The 15,145-nt window shown below is 39.6% G+C and overlaps 1 protein-coding gene across 3 annotated transcripts in view; it reads left to right on the plus strand.

Annotated features, from left to right (window-relative positions):
- Positions 1-15,145, plus strand: part of pdlim7 (PDZ and LIM domain 7) — a 44,081-nt gene that overhangs the window by 20,098 nt on the left and 8,838 nt on the right. For 2 of the 3 annotated variants that reach the window (XM_033633312.2, XM_033633313.2), the window contains exons 4-5: positions 2,869-2,896; positions 3,808-4,004. In XM_033633312.2, the coding sequence (XP_033489203.1) occupies positions 2,869-2,896; positions 3,808-4,004 (225 nt within the window). Of the gene's footprint in view, positions 1-2,868; positions 2,897-3,807; positions 4,005-7,120; positions 7,138-8,320; positions 8,363-8,906; positions 9,062-9,526; positions 9,564-11,706; positions 12,439-15,145 lie in introns of those variants that run through there. The other variant, XM_078169261.1, reaches the window with a different exon arrangement.

Below are 15,145 nucleotides of genomic sequence, written 5' to 3' on the forward strand. Positions count from 1 at the left end.
TTGTTCATTTAAGGCCAGTTTGCCGAAATGAATACAGTACATGGCAGCTGTCACACACATTCCCTGTGTATCCCCGCCTTTAAGTGTGTCTCATCTGATTGTTGGTTAAGGCGAGCTGAAGCGCTATGAATGTCACATTGATTTGTCTTCCCACAAGTGTGACACGCACGGACATGTTGGTATGCCTTCCCCTCGCTCCTCTCCTCTCGGTATCTATACAGCCCTGTTGTCATCCTGTCTTTAACATTGCTCTATCAGCAGCTGAGCAGGCAATGACATGAGCCGTTATTCATTTCTCATTGTCGCAGGAAGCGCTGCCCATTGTTTTGTGTGCGTATGACTGTAGCCTGAGACAATGAGGGTGACTGCAGGGCTGGTTCAACCCTGCTGTAGCTTTGTGTAGCATGCAAACACTGGGCAGGGGATAGTGGTGGTTTATGTTTTTCTTTTTTCTTTTTTTATTGAAGGAGCCAGCAGCGATGTAAGGCTGAGGGCCTCCATGTTTAACGTGTCAAGATATTTTAATGAACCGTCTGCCGTGTTGCTCCAGTCAGCAAAGGCACTGCAGTAATGTGAATCCTGGGATTAGAGTTAAGAAGGGTACTACACTGTGACACTCGCAGTATTTTTAGTTGAGTGGGTGAATCTGCGGACAGTCCAAGATTATGTGAAGAAAGGGTTGGTGTTTGTAAAAGCCACAGCAGGGAAAAATATCAGAATTTCACACCCTGGTTCTTTTCTCTCATCACTTCTAGGGTGGTAAGAAAACACTGATACATTTGAGTATCACAGTATTATGTTTTGTGATACTGTATTGATTCTGAAACACAATAAATTTTGTTTTAATGGTTTACATTTTTTTATTAAGTTTTTTTCCTTCAAGCCCTTTATTTTAATTTTTACTTATACAGGAAAATGTTATCTCACTCTCTTGGAAAAAGTCCAGTAAACTGAAGTCCATTAGTTGGATTAAAGAGTTAGCCATAACTCTACCTCCGGAGAAGATGACGCATCATTAAAGGGAAACAATCACTCTTTAAAAACATTTGGGGACCTTTCCTACAATATATGGAGACTGCTGATTTAAGTATTGTGACAAATGTGGCGGACGAGTTGTACATGTAGCGGTCCTCTGCAGTTGCCTGAATTATTCAACTCCAGTAATACTTGATTGTACTGGTGTGTTCCATGTGAACTATGTCTTACAGTTTGATTCAAGGTACAAATAATGAAAGCATGACATGTATATAACAATATGGGAACCCTCTTTGGAAAACAGGGCAACCTTTTTTTTCATTGGTTTATTTTATTACGTATAATCAATTATTATTATTGTTTGCATTTTGTAATCTTTAAAATGTCTGACATGTAAGGGAATACTTCACTTTGTTGTTGGACAATAATCTCTGTGCTTTTAGCATTCTTATGGATGAGAAAGCAGTCACTTTCCAGTTCTTATAAAGTATTTGAAAATTGATATAGATATTGCTTAAAAAAACAACAACAGGAAAATGTTAATACCTCTGCTCAGACTGCACAGTAGTGCATAGTGCCATGAAGTTGGATGTCAGGGACAGTGATAAATACAAATGCAGGTCCTGACTGCATAAAATAAGTTTACATTTTAAGCACATATGGTGTTAGGGGGTAATTATGTACATGGGATTAAATAACAAAATAAATGCAATGGTATTTAGTTATAGTTACTGAGGAAAAAATATGTAATTAAATTACAGTTACTGTTAAAATGAAGGGGATTACAAAGAGGTTTTAATCTATATCCAAATATATTCTTTTCGATAAGTAGTTGACATGGAGATATGCATCTTTTTGCCATGCAGGATTGCCTTCTTCTGGTGGAGCTAATCAAATATAATAAGGCACATCACCTCAAGTGTGAAGTGGTTAAAATAATTAAAATACTTATTACATTTTTAACAGGGCAACCTGTGCATAGCATGGTGTTTTTATACTCTGACAGTCTCCAAAATTAGATTGAAAAAACTGCAAAGTATCACCTTGCTTACAGTATTGCAATATATTGCAGTATATTGAATATCAACCCCTGTACCAGTGCATCTTGTATTCGTTATATCATATCTATCACTTCTCCCATCTTTTGATTAGGTTAGCTGTTGAAATATGAACGTAGGGGGACTCTGCTTGAGACAGCATTGCAGTGGAGTCCATTTGGCATTACAGACAAAAGCAGTATGAGCAAACAAGTACAGTTCAACCCCCTTATCTAAACCACATGTTAAGATATGAAAACAAAACTAAGTTATGACCAGACTGCCAGCATCCTGAATCTAACAGCAGAATCTGCAAGGCTACGTCTTGCTTCAGCCGCACATGTGCTCATGTAGTTGTATGATGCACTGGATCATAATAATGGACAGTTTGGGTGCATTCTCTTTCATTCAGGCATCTGTGAGTGGTTTAGATAAATGGGTTAAACTGAGCTTGATTAAAAGCTGTCTGATCGCTTGTTTGCAACACGCCTTGTAAAACGGTCTCAAGCGGAGTTCCCCCCAACTTCCTGTTGAAGCACTTAAGCTTGTAGTCTGAATGTTGTCTTAACTAATGGGAAAGATGGCCAAAGCTACAACAACAAGACTTGCATTACATTACACAACCACTTACATTGTTATCTTTAATTTGGTGAGATGTCAACATCATACTGCAAAAAGTCTAATGTCTGGAATCAATAATTAAATTTGATAGAATGACACAAACACAACTTTTCCTGTGATAGAAACATTGCAGACTTTGAGAAATTTGAAAATGGCTGTTCAGTATGTTAACTTGAATGTGTGAGAGTGAGTTTGTTGTAAGTATATGTTCTAATACTTGCCCCTGTCTTCACAGAGCCTTCAAAGCTGGCGAAAACCAGAAGGTAAGACTGCATTTGTCTGAAACGCTGAGCTCACCTCTGTGTGAACACTCAGAGGCTTTGGCATGGTCTGCTACTGGACTACAGTGACAATGATTGAATTTGAAACTTCCTTTAATCGTTGCTCACGATTGGCCTTAACAGTGTGTTCTGTCACTTTGCGTTTAAATTCATCTGATTCACCCGAGTCACCTGTCAAGCTCTCACAGAGTCCATGCACTGTGCATTAGCAAAGCATCACTGAGTTGCTAAATGAGTTGTTTGCTGGATGGAGTGTTGTGAATATTGCTTTTGGAATTTCCTGTGGTTCAGTTTGCGATGCCTTGCACAATCCCTGAAGCCAGAGTAATACCGGTGCATTTAGTTTCACTGTCAGCCCTCTTGAGAGCTACTTGCCCGGCTGATCACGGTGTGAATAGTACAGCGGTGTCACGAACTGCTTTGTGCTGCACGCTGTTTTCAGCAAAGCACCAGGAACATAATACTTTCCACAAAGTCAATGTTCTATTTTGGTAGGTGTTCTTTTGTAGTCCAGACGTAATGCTCAGTAAGAAATCTCATTAGTGAGACATGTCAGTCAAATATGACAATTTTTCACTTTGAGCATTTTTCCTTTTTACCAGCAGTAGCAGATTACTTTGGCCAGTCCTTGGCAGACTGCCAACACAAATAAAATGGCTGTGTTCACACTTCTTAAGCACTTCTTCCGTGCACAGAGAAAAGCCTGCGGGCTTTGACAGAGCCCGGAGTAATAATTTGCAATGAAAAAAAATACCGGTCTGCACTGGAAGCTTACTTAATATAAAGCTAGGGATTGTGCAAAAGCAGAGGGAACTTTCACTGTGTGTGTCAGAAATCTCTAACTGCATGTTGTGCGCTGTGCTGCATTGTCTCCCTCTCCCACACCCTCGTAGGACTCGCTCGCTGCGGCTTCTGTTCTGCCAAAGTACTCCTTTGCCCCCAGCTCAACCATTAACAAGATGGCGAGGCCATTTGCAGCAGGTGGTGGTAGTGCCAACTCAGGACCTGCTATTAAACCTGTGGCCTACTCTCCTAAACTTAACACCCCAAGCTCACAGGGCCGTGCCAGTATGCAGCAGCCACAGAATGGGTAGGTGAATGAATAAACACTGTTCCCTGTGGAACCACAATGTGACTAATATGGATTTAATGGTATTTCTGACATCTCATTATTCTGGCTTTACACTAAAGAGAAAATAACCCCGTCGGGATTTCCAAATTGCATTGTGTTACAAATTTATTTCAGAACATTGGCAAAATCACGTCACAGATTTTAAGAAACCTTCCAGAGAAGATGAACGTAAGGATTGTGTGCTGACTCACTGCTGGGATCTTCTTAATTACTCCATTGTCTGCCACTGCCAGTAATGTAACAAACAAGATGGCAAACATACAATGCCTTTTGTGTAAACTTATGCTGTTGTTTAAAACACCAGCAGTAATAAGCTGCCATTATAGACTGCATCTTGAGAGACTCTGGCCATAGAATAATTTTGGGGGAAAAGACAAATCAGAATCTGGGTTATTGCCAAGTAGGTTTTCACATTCAAGGAATTTCCTGAGGCATTTTGCTGCATAACAGAGACTTAGTAAGAGAAAATAAAATTAAAAATAAAAGCAACAGTTCAAGAAACATAAATCTTTTTTTGGAAACACGTCTAAATTATCTTGTTGGCTTTTATCATCCAGATGAAAGCAAACACTTAGCAGGGGATATTTAGCTGACGTATGCAATTCAAGATGGCTTCCTCATCCAGCTGAAAGACCTCTGCAGTGGATTTTATTGGACGACGAAAACAGCTTTACAGAGATTAGTGAGAGATGTGTCAATAATCAGTCGCAGTTTTTTAAAGCTGGTGTTTTGCTTTTTTGGCCAGTGTAGACGTTGTGATTTATGTTTGTGCAAATAGATTTTTTTCCCATCTTACCCTGTTTTATTCCCATCATCCCCACTTTGTGTTTGTGTGTGTAAGAAAGAGATGGAGAACTACCAGAAAGTAAGACTTTTGAAGCTTTGAGTAATGTATGATTTCTTGTAAAACAGTCCACCTCTCCAAACTGATTTGCTATTTAAACAGATGAGTTATTGACCGACTGTGATTATTACTTCTATCTTGCTTCTCCAGTCAGCGGTGTGCTGTGGAGAAATGGCAGATTGGATTTTCAGGTCCAGTATTTCTCAGCTGTTAAAAGCAGTGTGTCATGGTCCTCGCTTTTTTATCACTAGAGATTACATTACATCTCTCTATTTACATTACGCTTAAATATAGGGCTGGCACAGTATTAGATTTTCACTGCAATATTGTCATTGCCAGAAATGTTCACGATAACGGCTCATTTCGATATCTATAGAAAATTTGAAAAAATACTACTAATAATAATGCTGTCAGTCAAATTTATCTTATATCTTTATCTTTATTGTGAGTTTTATCTGTTTTTGGAAAATAAATTACACTCAAAATACGAGTGATGAGAAAGTTTGTCACCATAACTGTGCACAAGTGTACAAAAAGTGCAGTTACACTTGATGGATAATAAAAAGGCAATCATTTGGAGACAAAGCAAGAACAGAAAGACTTGGAAATGATTTAAAAAGTCCTGGCTTATTTACACATTGCTATGATATGTGTATTATTACCATAATATCAATATTTAATTAATATTTATTTAATTTTTAAAGTTCAGTTATTGTCAATACTGGTATATCGCAGCACCCCCAGTTCAAAATATCAGTTTAAACTTCCTCTTCTTTAATAGTTTTATTTTCAAACCATTGATTCTCTCTGCATTTACTTCAGCGACAAGGCCATACAGCTAGTTATTTGTCACCAGGAGTAATGATAGGAAGTCTCAATCACACAGCATCTGTTTACTCTTTGCTTTTAAAGCCTGGAAGGAACTTAATTTATTAATGAAATAAATTTCATGGGCCAAGGTAAAGCGGCTAAACCAGCTCAAAGACGGAGCCCCGTTGTCCCTCAAGTAAAAATTCGATCTGTTGTGTTGGAAAAGTGAATCTTCACTCTCTCTCCTTGAAAACTTCATTGATCAATTTGGCCTCTGAGCTTTTTATGGTAAATAATTGAAATAAACAGTAGCTTGGTTGCAGAGCTGACTATTTTGAAGCTGTTGGAATGCTGCTATGATCCCTGCGGTGTATTAAAAATGAAGTTAACGCTCCCATGACTGAACTCTTGCTGCTATAATTGCATGAAAGTCAGAATTCTTCAGTTTTTTTATTATTACCTTTCAGACTTTACAAGGATCCCAGAAATGGATCAGATGCATTTTTTAAATGATCCAGAAAGTTGCAGTATGGCTGGAAATGGTCTTCAAGGATAGGCCAGTGTGGTTCCTGTAATTTGGGTCATGTTCGTGGTAGCATGGCCTGGCTGCAGCCATCGCTGAGATGTGGCCTGTCGCTGTATTTAGCCCCACTCATAAATTCTGCTGTGTTCTCAGCAGCTTTTACTGCCCTGGTGCTGGATTATTTAAGCAGCCATACTTGCTTAGTCTCGAGAGGGCTCACATGGTTGTGAAGTTTCTCTGCAGATGGCCGAACCTCATTCCTCCGGCCATTTTTGAGAAGAGTAGAGCCTGATTATAACTGCCAGCCCACTTTTGATGAAGACATTGTTGGATTTCTCCAGACGGTAAACAGTTCAATGCAAACAGCATATGTCTAATATGTTCAGGCCTGTCATATTGAAACAGGTTTTGTGTGATGTTGTTTGTGCAGAGCTTACCCTGACATCATGATGCGTCACCGCTCTGGCATTTATCGTTGTTGACGGGGTTTCAGAGCTCGAGAAAAATAAGACTTACTGCGAAGGCTCAGGAATCAGGGTTTTTCTTTTGTTTTTTGGCAAATGTTGTAGCCATTTAAATAACTCTGTAAAGCATTTGTGCACATGAGTAAGAGGAACGTTGGACAAAGGTTTGTGCCAAATCTACCGAGTCATTTTGGGTCAGGGTGACAATGGATGATTTGACAGACAAACAATGCCGTCTTTCTCTCACAGACCCTGTTGACAATCACGGCATGTCTCATGGAAACCTCTTGCATGCTTGTTGCATCCTTCAGCATTTTTGATCTTCACTTGTGCACAACCTCTGCCGCGCATTGACATGTTCTGCTTTTCTTTCTGTTTAACTCTGAATTCTTTTACTCAACTTCTGTTTTTCTCTTTTCTTTTAACGCTGCAGGTGGAAGCTCCTGAAAAGTTAGTATATTTCTTTTTTTTATTAACAGTCACAATAATTCCCATCCTTTATTATAGTGGTTCCCAACTTTTTGTTTTGTGCTTCTTTGCTTAATTCAACTCAATTTTATTTATAAAGCCCAATATCACAAATCACAATATGCCTCAGAGGGCTTTAGAGCATATGGAAACCCTCTGTCCTTAAACTCTCACAGCAGATAAGGAAAAACTCGCCAAAAAACCCTTTAAAAGGGAAAAAATGGTAGAAACCTCAGGAGGAGCAACTGAGGAGGGATCTCTCTTCCAGGACGGACAGATGTGCAACAGATGTTGTGTGTACAGAGCAGATCAACATAATAAATTAACAGTGATCCATGTGATAAAATGACACCAAAAGAGTGGGAGAGACAGAGAGAGATGCAGGGCAGGCACTAATGACAATAGCTATGATAACATTGATTTTAGTAATAATGAAATAATAATAATGTAGATATTAGTATATGCATGTGACAATGACAATCATGTGTGTACAATAATGGTAGAAGTATGATAATAATGTGTGCTTGTTTGCATATGCTTGCTGGTTGTAAGCAGTTGTGATTCAGAAAATAATAGATATTTGAATAACAAGAAAAAGCCAAAGATTAAAGGAAAGTCTAAAAACAAACATATCTTGATCATCAGGTTTATATCACCACTCCTTTTGGAATTAATTAATCAGAACAGCAAGATATTTTTTTGTCTTTATCACAGTCCCCATAACATTCAGCAACATAGCACTATTTTTTGTGTAGTCTGGACAAAGGATTTAACATCTAACTATAGCAGTGAAAAAACAAAAATAAAAAATCCTCACAGGACTCTTTAGGTAAATAAATTAAGGAAATACAACATAGCAAACAATTAAAAATCAAAACAGTGTCTTTGAGAATTGATACAGTATCACAAAATAATATTGCGATATTCAAATGTATCTATTATCTGCTCTTCGACAATCCATGTAACTATTTCCTTATAATTCACCACTTACACTGGATCATCTACCGTCCCACTCTTTATATTGGACAGTTTTAAGTTGCAATCAGGATAAAACTAGAAATGCAATGTCTAAAAGCTCTTTAAAATATCTTACATTTTATAAACATCCCCTATTTCTGCTGTCTCTCCTCTGTTAACTTCATACAACCTTTGGTCTGTTCTACAGGGGTGAAGCAACTTTCTATGATGATACGTACCAAGCGTCCAAGTAAGGGGCAGCTGTGTGCATGCTGGTTTGTCAGCTTATTAGGTTTACAGAACAAACAAAGAGAGATGCCAGTTCTTTAGTAGTCATCTATCTTTCATCCTCTCCTTGCTTGTTGATAGATGCATGCTGCAGTTGACCTGCAACCGTGTTGAAACAATAAGTTAAAAATGATTTTTTTTGTGCTGCTTCTTGAGTTGTCCAAAATAAAAGCTAATATGGAGTAATGTCCACAAACTAGGCCGGGTACTTCAGTCTGGCAGATTTTCTCCCATTGATTCTAATGACAGTTATAAATACGAACTCTAATGTGGTAATGTCCATTTATGAGCGTCTACAGTGTGCCCATGAGAAATCTAGGTAATGGATATCCATTAGCTCGCTTATTGCGTGGCCGTGATGCTGAGCATTAAGTATTGCATGATCTGTTCAGGATGTCCTCTATTTTCAAGGTCATCTGATTAGCTGGGTTGGTGTGAGTGGGTAGTCCCTAGATGGGATTGTGTTAACCACACCTGCCGTGTGCTGCTGCTGGGTGTGTGTGCAGGCACGGCCTCAGGATGGAGACCCTGCCCTGTTTCATCCCCAACGACCGCAGCAAGAAGAGGCTGATCCAGGACACTGAGGACTGGCAGCCCCGCACCGGCACCACCCAGTCCCGCTCCTTCCGCATCCTGGCCCAGCTCACGGGCACCGACTTCAGTAAGTCGTGGACTGGGCCTGGCATACTCAGGAGAGTGAGACGTCACAGAGTGATGGGGGGGGGGGTCTTCTCTGGTAGTCAAGATGAAGTGTGGGTGGAGGCCTGTGACTGAACAGTTGAGCTGTGATGTGATATGATCATAGTGACTATCGGTGAGAGTGACAGCAGAGTGAGCGACACAGGAAAGGTGGATAACAGGGTTGTCCATTTTTCAGCTGTAGGCCTCAACTGTCAGGTGGCTGCTGTCTTCAGTCACGCAGATTTTGTCATGACTGTAACCAGCCTGACAAATGGATCTACACATTTATTAAACAGAGGCTGTGTAGGAACAGCACCGTTTAATGTAGACCATTACTTAAGGCGTTTGGGTTGGCACATGATCACCTGTTTGATCTATTTGTCTGTGAAAAGCAGCTTCTTCATCAGTAAGGCATGCTAATGTGTGTCTCTCCTGGATCTCTCAGTGCAGGACCCAGATGATGAAATCATGAAGAGGTCCAGGTAAAGGCCTCCTCCTTTGCAAGTGTTTGCGCATTCACGTGTGGAAGCTTCCGTTTGGCAAATATATTTGAAATTGCATCAACTTTAAATCAACCCTTACATATGTTATTGGAATTTTGCTGCTTTAAATACCAGCATGTGTGGTGTGATTTCTACATGTATTATTAGAACATTTAAGGAGTTGTATGCGGCATTGAGAGCATATCTATGACTCAGAGTCTGTGGTGTGATTGCCTGCACACTGTCTGAACATGGAGGTAGCTGAGCTGGCTAGCAGCTAATGGTGCTAACTCTATTTACAGTACTAACAATGGCAACAGTGCTGACAGAGCTAACATTGTTACCAGGGGGGAAACACGGGGGTTAGCGTTACACCTCTGCAGTGCAGAGCGCTGGCGATTAGCTAGAATGGAATACACGCACAGGGACCCACATCACATTAACACGCATGCACAGCCAGATCGTCTACCACAACGCTAACAGAGAAGCTCGGATTACAGTACACAAACGTAGTGTGACGTAATTCTCTGCTCAGGACTCTGAATGTTGCATAGAGTGACTTTAATCTGCTTCTTCTAAGGAATAGTTCAACACTGGGGAAATGTGTTTATTTGCTGTCTTGCTGTGACATAAATGGGACGATTGATACCATCCTCATGTCTGCAGTCTAGCCGATAAGCCAGCCACCCGTTAGCTAAGCTTAGCATAGACTGGAAACAGGAAGCTGCTAACCGACCAAAATCCAATGACCTGACTATTTCTCAGCCAAGCCATAGATTTATAATAATAATTTCTTGGTAGATGATAGAAGATAGCACCTATTCCAATGGAATTGCTTGTCTGGCGCATATGCCAAAGTTGGTACCTTCCAGGTTTACTTTGCGGTATATAGCCCACTGAATAGGTGCAGTAGTTTTTCTGCTGCTGACCCTGCCCGCGAGTTCCCACTTGGCTCAAAGACTGTACATTAGGATGATGTGGTGGATTTTTAAAATGCTTTTCTTGACTTGAGGAAAGTATTACAAATATTAAACTTCCATGTATCAAAAATTTATAATAGAAAGAGCCATAATTGACCTTGGTTGCAGTTTGAGGTGTTGGTTGTCTATGGGGTAAATGCTTTTTGGTCTGCAGGGGATTTTTCATTGCAATACCACGAGTGGCCACTGGGGGATATTGGCTGCAAGGCTGACCAGTGTTCCTGGAACCCTGAGCCGAGTGCATTAACTTCCTGGTGTCTTTACTATGAGGTTGCCAGTCAACCAGCCGAGACTTCGGGAAGTGACTGTGCCCAGCTAAGTGTGACACCTCTATCGAAGTGGACGCGATGTGAACGAGCAAACTTACGATTGTTTCAGTTTTTCACAAAGTAGATGTCCTAACCTGCTCCATGCGTCAGCGAACAGCAAAGCAATATGTCACTTGTTTGAAAAACCACTCACCCTAGCTCTATTTTTGCAAAGTTCTGTGCACTTGCTTCCCTCCCAGCCTATTTTCACTGGTCAAAATCATTGACTGTATGTAAAGATATAAAGTTATATACAAGATATGCAGTCTTTACATACAGTTGTGCTGTGACATCGCTCGTCATATATCAAGACAAGTTTTCGCTCCATCCACCAGAGTTCGCTCGCTCACTGTATGTTGGGTAAAGGGTGTTATGCACCTTGAAACCAGTGTTATTTTTACACTTGTTTGTATGGTTAAATACACAAGTTATAACTATAATAAATGAGCTTCAGAGTTGCTGGTGGGTGGATTTTGTTACCTTCCGACAGAGCCAGCTGTTCCCCTCGTTTCCAGTCTTTGTACTAAAGTAAGCAACTGGCTGCTGGCTGTAGCTTCGTATTCAACAAACAGATATAAGACTCAATCGTCTCATCTAACTCTTGGCAAGAAAGTAAATAAGCATATCTCCCAAAATGTGAAACTATGCCTTCACTTTAACATTTGCCTTCCAGACCTATCATATCCTTATTGTGTATGCTGGTTCACCTGTTTCATTTATCTGCTACTTTTTCACCTTTTGTGCACTTTGCTCCACTTTCTGCTCCCTCATGCTCCCTTTCTTATTTATTCTCTCCCCTACAATTTATTTCCTTCCTGTCTATCTCTGTTTCATATCTCTGTTGCTGGCGGTCAGGGAAAAGTTCCTCACTGAGATTCAGAGTCCCCGCTATGCCCGTCTGAGGGATTGGCACCACGACAGGTCTGCTCGCGCCCTCAATATCAAATCCTGAGCGACATCCTAGACGCCATGGGATGCAGAGCCCAGAAAGAGCCTGCTAGCGATAGCCACAAAACAACAACTACGTGACAAAGACGACGAAGATAGCCGACCGTCCAATGGCAGTTAACAAATTCACCTTTCAGATACAGATGGGGTGAAAAAAGAAGTTTTGAGGGAAAAAAAAGAAAAGAAAAGCAAACCAAAAATAGAAGAAACATAGCCTAGATGACAAAGCCTAAAGTGGAACCTTGCATACTGAGCCTAAGTGTAAGATCTCCTTCTGAATCTCTGACTTGATGATTGTTGACAACACTGTGGACCACTGTGTCTGCGGCCCTGTTTTCCATTTCACACTGCGTTACTTGGAGTTGAGCTGTGGGAAGGTGGGAAGGGGGGTCTCAGCGGTGGGAAGCACCTTTCTGTTCGTTATTCTTCTTTTTGAATGTGAAGTTCAGACCCTCCTTTGATCTCTGTCTGTCTCTCTATCTCACTCTCTCTGCCTGTTTCCATTCATTCTTTAGAGTTTTCATTTGTGATCCCCTCATCTTGTAGGCTTCTCCAACCATTAAAGAAAAGGAAGATAAATCTGTATTTTTTTTTTTCTGCTGTCATCAAAAATATAAAACATCTGGAAAAAAAAAGCAACTCTCGCTTCCCTGTCCTTTCTTCTGTGTTTCCTTTCTTCTTGTTTATTCACTATTCCAGCTTAGAAGGATAAATCTGTGATGTCCGACTTCTTTCTTTTGCTGAATCACAACAGCGTCTTTACCTATTATACTGAGATGATTATGTAGAAGGCGGGGTTTCCTCTGTATGTATGCAGATCTGAATTAATGGTGTTCCTTCTCAAAGATGGGGGTTCAAGGTTTACTTTTATTGCCTCAGAGAGAAAATTGTTGTGCAGTCAGGTATAAAAACAGTGAAGAGGTGCACGGTGAGGAATTGCAGCCTTTAGTCCTGAATAAGAAATATCCAAGAGTATTTAAAACCTCATAAAAAGAACAACATTATCATAGCTAGAGTTCAGCCGAGTAATTGCTTCAGTAGTGCAGTGGCCTTTATCAGAGAGAAAATACCGGCACCACTTTGTTTGGAGAGTCCGCCTACAGATGGTTTATGGAGTATTTGTAACATTTCAATGGCTTATTAGTTGAGATTTAACAATTCAACAGTTTCTCTTTATTCTCTAGATGTTCATTTTTGCAGTATATGTGAGGATTCAATACATATTCTCAGAATAATTTAGTTGAAATTTAAGTATTCACTTAAGTGGCTGCATAGGTTGAGTAAATGGTTCAAATTCGACTGAATTATTCAGAGAATATGTAGGTATGCTCATGAATTGTCGCAGACTAAGCAAAACAGTTAAACCTCAACTAATAAAATTTTAAAGTGTTACAAATACTACTATCTGTAGGCGGACTATCTAAATAAAGAGTTAACGCAATATCTAATAGCAAGTTGCACTCAAGACTTTGACTTAATGTTTTGGTGGTTATGTACCATGCATTACCCCTGATAACGTTTAGGAAAACAACTGGAAACTATTAAAACCATGTTTGTCAGACAAGGCACAAAACGTACTTTGTCCTTTCGGTGGCCAGGAGAAAAATGTGGGAGGGTTGAAGCGATACTGCCTAATGGTTTGTGATAAAAACATGTGAATAATAGTGCTTGGCCTTGCACAGTTTAAAGAAACAAAGAATATAATGGCAGCAGGAAACAGGATAGTTGTGCTATTTTAAAGAAGAAAACAGTAGGTTATATTAAAAAAAGGGAAATATTTTTGGGGGGTTTTCACACACAGAAAATGGATATTAAGGTTCAGCTATAATTTTGTCAGTGGTAATTAAATCATTCTTGACAGTATTACCAAATAAACAAGTGACTATATAAAGTGACAAACACTTAACTATCATGTCTGTGCCAATAAGGGGATCAAGACAGCAGGCAGGCGGCTTTGTCATGCACTTAATGTCAAATTTGTTAAGTCAGGAGGAGTCAGCCAACAAAAGCATGTGGAGGAATCACAGCAGACAACAGTAGCAGGAGAGTGGGAAACAAAGTGTGTAATAGGTAGACATGCCACATGTAACAAAACAACAACAAAAAAACAAATATAGTCTCTCAGTTAAAGGGAGACGCTACAGGTAAAAACATGCTTTGGTCAGTTTTGTGATTTTGGGCAATTTTGCCACCATAACATGTCGTCTTTCAGACTAGTGGGAAAACCACTTGCAAACTACACATTTAGATATAGCGCATATTAAATTAGATAATGCATAACATTTCAGAAAACTTGTAATACAAAAAAATAATTCTATGTATGGAAGTATTTAACTAGGGAAGTGTCATGGTGACATCTGTTGATTAACACATTCACCCTATTCACCTGTAGCATCTTATCTTTGGTCTTGAATGTATGGAATTTCACAATAGATTTCATAAAAAGCCATTTTCTCAAAATGATATTTTGTCATACTCTGAGCCAGAAATCTCCACATCAGTAGCACTTTCATATGTCAGACTTTGCAGTTTCATTTCCATCTATATTCTGAAGGTTTTTACTGAGGGATTTGTTCATATAGTATTCATAGCCTGATTTATACAGACTATGAATGATGACATAAGACTTTTTTCCTTAAAAAAATGGCAAAAAATGTTGTTCTTTGAAGGGTGTTCACAATATTTTCTGGTTTATGGATTAATAAAAAGAATCGTCCAAAACCCCCTGTAAAAAAAATCTTTGATTCTTATATGTTAATAAATTGAAACATAAACTGGCTTTATTCAGTGCTCAGATTTCTCTTCTGAAAATGTATGCAAAAGACACATACTTAATTAGATAATGCATCATTTGCATATTTAAATGTAAAATTTCTGAAAACTTGTGATAGAAAAACCTCTCTTCACCTGCAGTGTCGTCTCTTATTGTATTAACTGCAAAATCATTTTCTTGACATTATATGCTTTGTAAAAAATGAAGAGCTAGAGATGACAGAAACATAAAAAGCAGCCTGTAGAAAAGCTTTGCCTCTCTCTGCCCTCTCAGACGTGTGTCACCCTTGTTTCACATTTTGTCAGTTGTCACATTCGAGTTCTTGCAGAGCTGCATCACTTTTACCTCCACACTGTGGTGGGTGACAGATGTCAGTGGCTTCTTGCTCCATCTAAAATCAAAACCTGCTCCTTTCTCAGCCGGATGTTGAGCTGCCAACAAACTCCTACTTTCCTCATTGCTCAGGTCGATGCATCCCACGGGAGAGGAAGCCAAAAAAAAAAAACCCCAGGTGAATCTAAAACCAGAGGTGTAAAGAGTGAACAGGAAATGTCAAGGAAATGTTCCATGGGA

This window comes from Epinephelus lanceolatus, chromosome 7 (genome assembly GCF_041903045.1).
Source record: "Epinephelus lanceolatus isolate andai-2023 chromosome 7, ASM4190304v1, whole genome shotgun sequence".
NCBI lineage: Eukaryota > Metazoa > Chordata > Actinopteri > Perciformes > Serranidae > Epinephelus > Epinephelus lanceolatus.